This window comes from Enhydra lutris, unplaced genomic scaffold (genome assembly GCF_002288905.1).
Source record: "Enhydra lutris kenyoni isolate GAN:26980312 unplaced genomic scaffold, ASM228890v2 scaffoldscaffold10, whole genome shotgun sequence".
NCBI classification, from domain to species: Eukaryota; Metazoa; Chordata; class Mammalia; order Carnivora; family Mustelidae; genus Enhydra; species Enhydra lutris.
Window position 1 is genome coordinate 7,039,252 of NW_019154094.1, and position 10,727 is coordinate 7,049,978.

Consider the following 10,727-nt stretch of genomic DNA (forward strand, 5'->3'; position numbering starts at 1 on the left):
CTTCCCCCCCAACTTCTGACTTCAGCCCACCATGTTGGGGCATAAGAAGGGTGTCAGGAGCCAGGGCTGTGGATCACTGCCCACTCCACCAAGCCCCCACCAAGGCACAGCAGAGCCTGGTGGTAGGCAAACAGGTCTTTATTTCTGGGGCTAAAAACATGGATCTTTCCCCAGCCCAGCCGGTGCCGGTCTGACTCCAGTGCCCCATCCCAGACCCAGGCCTATGGCACTGAACTTGGGAATTCCAGGACCTCCATCCCTGAGCTGTGTGTGTGTGTATATGGAGGGGACTCCTGGGTGACGTCTGGAGGCAGCCCGGGGGCAGGGAGTTTCTCACAAGTGCCTGGTCACAGCCTCCAGAGGTGAGCAGTGGTAGGCAGGGCGGAGGCACCGTCAGAGTTTGGTTGTCTGAGTAGGTAGAGAGGGAAGGCTCCAGTCAGTTTCCAAAAACACACAGCAGCCCCGTCCCCCAGGACAGCGACCCCTGCCCCTGGGAGCAGCTTCAGCGGAAGGCGGGAAGGGGTACCAGTGGGTCCACTGGGGACAGAGCCATTCAGAAAGGGTGGACTTCCTGGAGGTGGGGGTCAGGGTAGGGACAAGCAGTAGACAGACAAAAAGAGCACAGGAGCCAGAGGCCAGCTCACCAAAACAGGGCTGGCAGGGCTGGACCGCGGGTGCTGGAGGGCAAAGAGCACAGCATCGTGGACAGAAGCAAAGAGATGCTGCTTAGTGATTGATGCATCGAAGAAGTGCCCAGCCTCAAGCTGGGAGACCACAGGAGCTGTGGGCAAGGAGTAGGTCTCCCCTGACTTGCGGAACCACCAGGCACGTCAAGCCCCCAAACTCAGTCACCAGAAAACCCTGACCCATTTCACCCATGACCTCTATGCCTGAGGTTACTGCTAAACCTCCAGTCACTCCTGACCCTTGACCCCTGCCTCCCAAGACCCCTCTGACCCCCAGTCTCAGAGACTTTTGTTTGTGCTGCTTGGCAGACTCCTTGGCTAGAAGAACCCCACTCCCCGACCAGACCCCTTGTGCCGTTGCCCCCCACGCACCGTGGCAGGCGGCCATGTACACCTCCACCTCGATCTCTCGGAAATCGCGGAAAATCTGCAGCCAAAAAGTGGGGGCTAGACTCAGAGGGAGCTTCGAGGGCTCCAAGGAAGGACTCAGGCAGGTGGTGGAGAGAGTTTTGAGATGGAGCTCAGAGGGGCTCTTGGATCTAGTTATGGGGTCAGGAGGCTTGGGGGGGCCTTGTCCTCTCCCATGGCTCTTCTTAGGAGCACCCCAGCCCCTTACGTTCTTCAGGCTCTTGATGCACACAGTGTCCACGAAGGAGAGGGCGCCCAGGTCCAGAACGAGGCTGTGGAAGTGTGGCTGAGGCAGGCCCAGGGCCTTCAGTGTGGACCCGTTTGCGGCCTTGGCATCTTCTTGACCGCTGCCTGTTGTATCCTCTAGCTCTTTCCCTGCGCTCGCCTGCTAGGAAACCAGACACCCTGCAAAGGCTGCCCGTGAAGGGGTGATGGCAAAGAACACAGACAGGCAAGGGCCACACAGGATCAGATGTGGGACCCCACACGCAAACACCCGCCTATATGGGACGTGCAGGGAAAATCTATGGCAGATCACTAGGCCTCTCCCTATAGGGCACTGGACCCATCACAAACCTCCCCCGCCGCCGCCCACCACTGGCACGACTACCTCGAACCCACGGCTTTCCCCGCAGGATGCGCGGACCACTCACATCTCTGCAGCTCACGGCTGCCCCCTCTCCCACCTCCAGCCTCACCCTGGCCTTGGAGTCGTCCACATTGTTGCTCTCCATGTCTCTGATGTTGGTGTTGACTTGGACGGAAACAGAAGTGCCCTCGGAGGCAGCAATCTAGGCCAGGGGAGAAGGAGGACAGGAAAGAGTTGTCCCGGCTATCATAGGACAGCCAAGCCATCCCAGTCTGGTGTCACCCCCAGGCTTTGGGCAGCTAGGCAGGCCAGGGACTAAAGCTTGGGACCCAGGGCTGCCAGGCTGGGGTCGGTGGGGTTTTGACCAGTTCCAGGAACAGCCAAGAATGGAAGAGGTGGTCCATGCTGTCACTGGCATGGGGGCGGGGAGGAAAACGAAACTGCCCAGAGCGCTGACCTTGGGGAGGGGGGAGCTAAGCAGGGCCCCCGGGAGGGGGCATCAGGGAGAAAGAAGGGATGAGTGAGGCTAAGAGCTCAGGAGGCCAGGAGAAAGAGCATGTGGGTTCAGCAGCAGGACGGGGGGCAGGAATCCCCGGCTCGAAGGGGCCCCTGCCTGTTTCTGGAGGGTCTTCTGCATCCGTTTCAGCTTCTGCTCCTGCTTCCTGAGCCACTTCTTCTTCTTCGAGATGAGGTGATCAACGTCCACACCACACTAGAGGCAAACAACACGGAAGGGGATGTGGACGCTCTGGGGCGGGGAGAGACCCTCTGACACTCACCCTGGGGACCCCCGGACTCACCCTCTTCTTCAGCGCGTCGCTGTAGAGCTCAGCATTAGCGAAGTACAAGGTGGCCGAGGAGCGGAAGACCTTCACGCCTGGGACCTCCCTGGCCTGGGGATGGGGCAGGGTTGGAGTGGCTGAGCCCTCCACTCTCCTGGCTTTCTTGTTCTCCTCCTTCCCTCCCCCCGTGTGGCCCAGGGCCCCCCATCACCAAGCCTCTGCTCGCCAGCCAGCAAGGGCCCAGCCTGCGGCCCCTGCCCTCCTAAGATCTTAGGCCACAAACTTAGCTATATCACCCTAACTCCTCCTCCTGCTCCCTACCCCTCACCCTTGTCACCCAGGCCCTCAGCCAGGCCTGTCAAAGCTTCCTCCAGGGCACCCTGTGCCCTCCCTTCCCATCTCCCCCTACTTCTGCCAATACCCAGGTCAGGCTCTTAGGCCGCCCCTTGGGGCTCCACCGCCCACCCTGTGATCAGTTTCCTGCATGTGCACAGAGAGACGCTCCCCGGCTCCCACTCCAACAAGGGCTCAGCACTTGGGCCTATATAATGCATCCCACCTCCCTTTCCATCCTGCTGAGCTGCCCCCCTCCTACCCTCCCCTCACTCTGCCTAATTATACTATACTCAGACTCCAAGGCTCCATGTCAGCAGGAATGGGCTTGTTTTATTCCAGAACCCCACTATTAGGCATGAAGCTTCTCAGGAGGTAAACGGACAACTGGGATGTAGAACTCCACTGATCAGGTCAGCAAAACAGCCTCCCCTACATCCTGATGCCCCAGGCTCCTGCATTCCTGCCCCAAGGCTGCTCGGCAGGATAAGGCTTATACTGCTGGCTCCAAGACAGACCCCTCTCCCGGCTCCCCGGTCCCTCTCTGTCCACTCCTCTGTCCTTTCATAGTTCTAAGTAGGAGTCATGGACCCAAATTCCTTCCTTAAGTTCCCAGGACCAAAGCACCCTCAGCCCCCAGGGTCTTTGCCTGATGCAGAAAGGACTAACAAAGGCCCATTCTACCTCCGTCCCACCCCACCAGGCCGTCCCCCTGCCTAGGCCCTGCCACCCACCTCTGAGTATTCGGCCACATCTTGGTAAATATCCGTGTCTGGCACCTGCCCCAAGACAGAGTAGCGGGGCCTGTGAAGGAGAGAGTGTGAGGAGGGGGCAATGAGGGGGTACCAGGGAGCCTCGGGCTACTCACGAGATGTGGGAAAGCTGGGGGGAGCCAGCGTGGCCTTCACACCCCCCCCCCCAGCTGGGATGGGGGGACCAACAGGGGAGACTCACAGCTGCGTGCGGAAGACCACAAGGAGCAGGGAGAAGACGACAGCGATCGCCAGGCCTATGTCCAGGTTCAGCAGGATGGTGGCCACAAAGGTCACCAGCCAGATGAGCTAAAAGAAGGAGGCAACGTGGCTAGGGGAGTGGGAGAAAAATGAAACTCTGCCCTGAGCACTGATCTGCAGTGCTGGGGTTGGGGGGAGGGCCTCGGGGAGCAAAGCAGGGGCCCTGGGGGCATCAGGGAGAAAGGAGGGATGAGCAAGACTAAGAACTCAGGAGGCCAGGAGAAAGAGCATATGGGTTCAGCAGCAGGATGGGGGGCCTCTCACCAGATCCATTCGATTTGACTTCCAGAGGGAAGGAATGTCGGTGAACTGCTTCAACATACCCTTCAAGTTCACGATAATGGCAGCCGCCAGCACAGCCTGGGGGAGGAGTGGGCGTGTCACAGGGGTTGCTGGGAGGTACCCAGATGTTGACAAGCCTGACCACCCAGCCGTGAGCAAGACTGATGCTGGCATAACCCCACATGACGCTCACGGCCACCCCTGAGCCAAACACCTTGGATCTGAACCTGAAGGGTTCTAATCCCCTACTCTCCACTCCAAGTTTCACCCGAGAGAGAGCTCAACCTTGAAAAACAGGTCATGCACCACCTTGTATTCCTGCCCCTCGCCTCGGACCTGACTGCCCCTTGCCCCTGGCCTGGCCAAGTCCCTCAAGCCTGGCTGGCTGGATGTGTCCACTCACCTTGGGCAGATCTCTGAAGAGCTCCCCAAGTTTGACGATGATAATGAGGATAAAGAGGGAGGAGACAGCTCCAGCCACCTGCAGGGTGGGAGTGAGCAGGGGGGTGGGGCGGGGGTGTAGGGGTGGCGGGAGGAGCGGGGTGGGATTGCCCAAAGCTGTGTGTGCGCACGTGCACAGATGCTCGCGCACACGCACAGATGCTCACCCACACCCAAAGCCCACCTGTGTGTTGCCCCCAGAGCCCTCCTGCACCAGGCTGCGGGACATGGAGCAGCTCACGGGGAAGCACTGGAAGATGCCCCCAATGAGGTTACTGAGGCCGAGAGCCACCAGCTCCTGGTGGAGAAAAGTGCAGGTGTGTAGTGCCTGCTGCCTGTGCCACTATGTCTAGGCCTAGGTGTCCCCAACCTCCATCCACACTCAACGGCCCCCCAGGCTTGGCTGCTACTGTCCCGAATGCCTTGCTCTCCCGCCCTCAGTCCCCTGCGCGGCCCCAGCATGTCTGTTTGCTATTTCCCTATGTCCCACCTGACACTCCACACCCCCTGCCCCCAGGCCCTGGGGTCTCTGTATACCCAGCTACCCCCAGACCTTGTTGCTGTCCACCCGGTAGCCGTGCCTCAGGGCGAAGATCTTCCCCAGGGAGATGGCAATGGCAAAACCAACCACAGCGATGGTGAAGGCATATCCCACCAGGCTGGCGAACAGCTGGGGACTGGGGGCCGCTGGGGGCACCAGCCTGTGAGGGGCATTTGTGAGGCCAAAGGAGGGAGCCGGCCCTGGTCCCCCAGCCCTCACTGCCCGGGCAGGGGCCAGAGCTCACCCTGCAGGGATGTCGCCCACAACATCCACCCCAAACCTAGACTTCAGGCCCACGCCATAGGAGATGCCTGTGGCCCCGATGAGCTGGGGAGAGAGGACAGAGTCAGGGGAGGGGTTCTGGCATCATCAAGGGGGTGGAGAAACCTCTGTGGGGGTGAACAGCGAGGCCTGAAGCAAAGCCTTTGGCGGTTGGGGGCGGCTGGGGAGAAGTGGGCAAAGGGGTAAGCTACACCACCACCCTTTGGGGAAAGGAGATGATATCAGGGTCCAGAAGGTACCAACATGGGACCTTCCTGCTGTGGTCACACCCCATCCTCAGGAAATCTCCCGGGTGCCCACTCCAGCTGGTCGTTAAATCCCGGGGGTGCCCACTGGCCAGGATGTATCCCCCCGCCAACAGATTCCAAACCGTGAGCAGCTCCCCAGGGATCGGCATGGGCAGGTATCGGTGCAGCTTGTCGTTGAGCAGCTTCAGCAGCACTAGTACCACCCCTGACACCAACGCGGTGACCACCGCGCCGACCACACTCTGAGGCAGCAGCGAGCAGACCTCCAGCACTGTCTGAGGGGAGGCAGGGTCACCGGCAGCACTCAAGGTCGTGGGGCGCGCCCCGGCTGGCCCTCCTCCTGCCCGCACTCACATAGATGAGGGACAGCGGCCCAGAGCGGCTGCTCAGCTGGAGGCCAAACACATACTTGAGCTGTGAGACGAAGACCTGCACGGACGCGGCTGTGGTATAGCCTCGGACGAGGGGCTCCGACAGGTAGGTAACCACGAAGCCGAAGCGGACCAGACCCAGCCCCACCTGTGGGGTGGCCAGGGGCCATCATGGGAGGCAAGGGTCAGGGTCGTCAGGTCGGCTACAGCAGAGCCCAGGGCAGGGGGTGGGGGGATGAGGGAGCAGCCAGGGGGAGGAGGAGGGCAGGGATGGGCAGACCCTGAGGGGAACTGGCAGGGGAAGGCCGGGGGGAGGGGCAGGGGGGGTCACGTCCTCCCTCCTGCTCTGCACCTGGAAGAGGCCGACCAGGACGCTGAGTGTGGAGGCCAGCTGCACCCGGAAGTGGTCTCTGGCCACCTCATCCACGGTGGCGTTCACACCCTGCAGGAAGTTCTCATCCGGGGCCAGGGATTCTGTCACACTGCCCACCATCACAGACATGACAGCAAAGGTGCCTGCAGGGGTAGGTCAGGATGGGTCTGAAGGGGACAGGGCACTGACCTACCCTGGAGACCTGCCCTTAAGGGGAGAGGTCAGGAGACAGCTGGTTCTAGACAAGTATCTTCAGACTACGTCAGGCAGATAGATGCTGTGCTGATAGTCAAGTATGAACTCTGAACTTAAGGACTCTTGAGGGTGGCTAGGAATGTTGGTCTGCATCACCTTCCCTGCCCCACCTGTGTCCATCAGTCCAGAATCACGCCCCTTGCAGAAGGTGAGATGGGGAAAAGGGCTCAGCCTGCCTCAGGCTGGTCAGGACTCTGCTGAGTTCTGGACCCTTCGAGCTGCCTCACCCACCTCCTCTTGGAGCCAGGGGCTGGAGCTCTCCTGAATCTGTGTCCCCACAGTCAGAGGCCTAGTCCTGCCTGGAAATGACCGTGGACCCAGCACCAATGTTGTCCCCTTTCCTAAGTTCCCTTGTCCCTCCCATTCAGCCCTCCCTCACCCTGTCCTCCACAGGGGAAGGTGGACATCCTCCTGTAAGGCCCGAGTCTGGCTCCACTCACCCACGGAGATGTGCCGGGAAGTACCAAACAGGAAGTAGACAAAGACAGGATAGAAAGAGCTGTAGAGGCCGAACACGGGGGGCAGTCCAGCCAGGAGGGCATAGGCTAGGCCTGGAAATGGAATGGTAGTAATGGAGGCTTGGAGGCCAGGGCCTTGAAAAGGATGAGGGAATCCCAACCCTAGGTCATGGGCCACAGTTCCAGGGGCAGCGTTCACAGCATCAGATTATGGGGGTGGACGAGACCACAGGGCTTCTGGCCCGGGGCCTTGAAGGATTGCAGATCACCCCCAGCCAGGACTCAGGGTACAGCCTCCGGGTCAGGTAGGGCTCACCCTGTGGGAGCTGCATAATGGCCACACTCAGGCCAGCCAAAAGGTCGCCCAGGAGCCAATCACGCAAGGGATACCGGGGTAGCCAGGACAAAACTGGGACGTACTGGAACAGAAGGGCTCGGGCCCGAGCACGGGAACACCTGTGGATACAATGGTAGGTATTGGGGACAGGGTCTACCTAGGTCCTGCCAGGGCCCCCAGACCCCCACCCTCAGCCTTACTGAAACCAGGTTCGCCACTGGTAGGTCCTGGTGGCTGAAGTCCGGTGCCCCAGCTCCTCCAACTGTTGCTGGTTCATCAGTGGCCGCTCCACATGGTAGTCTCTATTCCTCAGCTCCATGGCCTGTGTCACAGGCAACAGTGCCTGTGTGTCCCTCCGTCTGGGGTGGCGAGACCAGAGTCACAGTGAGTGTACCCCTGGTCCAACCTCCCCCACACTTCCACCTGGGATTAGAGAGTCACCCACTTGACTTTTCTAGGCCTTAAGATCTAGGTAGCTGAGAGCTGGACCCACACCCAGCCAGAGGAAATCTCTGAACTTTGGCTGGGAAAAGTCTCTCACTGGGCCAAAGTCCCCTATGAAGAGATGGCAAAATGAATACAATCCATACCTCCGACCCAGGTAGAGCTGCCCACCTGTGAGTGTTCTATCGGTCCCTATCCCAGGCTGACTGTCCCCCTGACTGTGCCCCCAGTCCCTCCCCCAGATAATCCCTGTCCAGTCTCTGAGTCCCCATCCAGCTGCCCCATGAGCTCAGTGCTGTCTGAGAGCTTGCACGAGGAAGGGACCCAGCAACCAGGGGTCCAGTTCTTCAGTCAGGTTCCTCTTTTTTTTTTTTTTTTTTAGGATTTTATTTATTTATTTGACAGACAGAGATCACAAGTAGGCAGAGAGAGAGGAAGGGAAGCAGGCTCCCCCTGGGATCATGACCTGAGCCGAAGGCAGAGGCTTTAACCCACTGAGCCACCCAGACGCCCCCAAGTTCCTCTCTAGAGTGGTTCCCCTCCAAAGGAAGGAAAGTACTGGGGCTAAGATTACCCCTGGGCTTCCAGCCTGGGTGTCCAGGCTACAGACAAATTCAGGCTTGATCTGGGAAAGCCAGGGGATGGCTCTCACATGGAAAGGCAAGCCCCCACCTGAAGTGGGCAGATTTCCCCTCCAGAGCTCCTACCACCAGGCTCTTTCTCCCTTAGGGAAAGCTCTCACCCAACAGGAAAGTTTGCACCAGCCAGGTATGTTCTGTGTTGGAGAATCTCTTATCCACCCAGAGGCTCCCACTTATAGGGGAGAGGGGAGGGAAGACCTCCCTTGGGAATAGGCGATCTGTGGGGAGGGAGTTCTCATTCGAGGAAGCACATACTGGGAGGGAAGCTTTCTCCGGAAAGTTTTCACCTGCCAGGAAAACCAGGAAAGTTCTCATCCTCAGGATACTCTTGCCTAAGGGAAGCTCTTACCTGGCTGAGGCTCCCACCTGGAAGGGTTGAAAGCTCTCACCTGGGAATAGATCCCGGCGCAGGAGTCTTCCCTGAGGGGGAACTCTCCCCTGCTGGGAAAGTTTTCAGGAAAGTGCTGTTCTGTGGGCTCTGACCTAGGGTTAGGATCCCACCCGAGGGGTAGGAACTCGACTGGGAAGAACTTCTAACCTGGATGTCCCGGCTGGAGAAGGGAGTGGAGTAGGTGCAAGGCAGATCCTCAGAGACTCTTGGCACCGCCGTCTCACAGAGATCTTTGAGTACCCTTGCCCCTCCTCCGTGAATCACTCAAGTCTTCTTAAAGGGCTCCCCCATTCCCCAGGCCACGTGCTTGGAGGGCGGGGTCTCGATCCTGGGCCCCTCCCCCTGGAAGGGCACCTCGGGCCCCTCAGTCCCGCTCAATGGTACAGCTGGGTGGGCTCGGGCCACCGCTATGGGCTCCTTGCGGCGACCTCCGGGCCTCAACGCGCCCAGCGGCTCACCTCCAGGGCCGGGTCTCCTCCACACTCAGCCGCCCTCCGCGGCCCGAGGCTAGCCCGCGGGCGGCGCTCGAGCGGCTTCCCGCACACCCCTCCGGGGCGGGGGGGGGGGGTCGCGCGGGCTCCCGCCCCCATCCCCCGCTTCATGGGGCAGCCGCCTGCAGAAAATCCGCAGAGCTGCAAACCAGGGCGTCGCAGGGGGAGGATGCCTGCTCCGGACTTAGCGGTACCCCTTCCGAGCTAACCCAAGCCGGCGCCCGCACCGGGGCCACGCGGAAGCTCGCGGACACGGACGCGGGGAACCGGAACTGTGCCCTGCACTCACCCTGAAGCTTCAGACTGCCCCATGGCCAGCAGGCTGCCAGCCTGGTGGCGGCTGCTCCCAGAGGCCGGGCGGGAGGCCGCTACAGTTCGGGAGGGGAGACCCGGACTTACGGCGTGCTCCGAGGGGCCAATCCCTGGACAGGACGAGGCAGGGTTGGGCCAATCAGCGTGCTCGGACGGGGCCTGAGGGACGCTGTTTGGGCGGTGCGAGCCTCGTGGGGGGGGGGGGGGGGCGCGTAAGATTTAACCCCTTCCTACGCTGCGGCCTGGTTTCCGCTACCCCTCTTGGCTCGCCTAGTCCTCCTCCCTGAGCCGGGTGGAACTTAGCTGGGACTAAGGATCCGCGCTTGGCTGGTGGAAGCAACGGCCCCGGGTACCTGAATATGACAAGGCGGATACCAAGTCCTGGCTTCTCTCGGAGGGTCCCCGCGGGATGGGGAGGGAAAGCCCCCAGATGGGCTGCGTGGGGACGCTGCTGGTAACCACAGCCTTAGCTCTTCTTAGGGTATCCCGGTCCCTGGGGCCTCTTCTGCCTCCCACTCAGGGCGTCCCCTTAAGACCAGGCAATGTCTGACACTGAAGGTGCTCAAGGCCTCCCTTCAACTCTGTACATCCAGACCTGAAGTGAGGCAGCCAGAGGTTTCCCTCCAGCACACCTGGCATCTCGCCCGGAAGGCTTGCGGGGAAGGAAGGCGATGTCCTGGCCAGCTGCAAGTCTGAGAGGCTAGTAGGGGTCAATGCTGTTAACGGGCTCAGGGATTGGCAAGGGCAGTTCCTAGAGGTGGTGGAGCCCTGGCCAGGGCAAATGCCAGGTTAGAATTGCAGGCCCTGAAGATCAAGTCATAGTGCTGACACCTTGAGGAGAGAGGGTTTCCATGTTGCCTTACTTCCAGCACCTTTGCTCATACTTCAGGCCCCTGATCACACGGCAGCGGTCCAGAACTCAGGGTGAAAGAGATAGGAACCTGTTCCAAATGTCAGATGAAATTAGCTAAAAATAGCTGAATATTGAGAGGGGGCAGCGCTCAGATTTCTCCCAAAGGTCAGGTTGGTTTGAATAATTCATAACCACC

At 60.2% G+C, this 10,727-nt stretch overlaps 1 protein-coding gene across 9 annotated transcripts; it reads right to left on the reverse strand.

Annotated features, from left to right (window-relative positions):
- Positions 1-61: 61 nt before the first annotated feature.
- Positions 62-9,707, reverse strand: LOC111143831 (solute carrier family 26 member 6). Of its 9 annotated transcripts, none has more exons than XM_022497759.1 (22): positions 9,023-9,638; positions 8,586-8,925; positions 7,600-7,758; positions 7,379-7,518; positions 7,045-7,155; positions 6,329-6,492; positions 5,960-6,124; positions 5,728-5,880; positions 5,320-5,402; positions 5,088-5,235; positions 4,719-4,832; positions 4,497-4,574; positions 4,076-4,171; positions 3,753-3,859; positions 3,533-3,602; positions 2,484-2,576; positions 2,297-2,395; positions 1,793-1,885; positions 1,303-1,482; positions 1,059-1,113; positions 645-677; positions 62-408 (listed from the first exon to the last, which is right to left on the reverse strand). In XM_022497759.1, the coding sequence occupies exons 3-22, from the start codon at positions 7,716-7,718 to the stop codon at positions 74-76; spliced, it is 2,436 nt and encodes an 811-aa protein (XP_022353467.1). In that variant the 5' UTR covers positions 7,719-7,758; positions 8,586-8,925; positions 9,023-9,638; the 3' UTR covers positions 62-73. The 9 variants fall into 9 exon arrangements, with proteins under 9 accessions (XP_022353467.1, XP_022353465.1, XP_022353464.1 ...); XM_022497757.1 differs by having other exon boundaries at positions 8,586-8,771; positions 8,874-9,638; XM_022497756.1 differs by lacking the exons at positions 8,586-8,925; positions 9,023-9,638 and adding an exon at positions 9,656-9,707 and having other exon boundaries at positions 1,303-1,479.
- Positions 9,708-10,727: the final 1,020 nt, after the last annotated feature.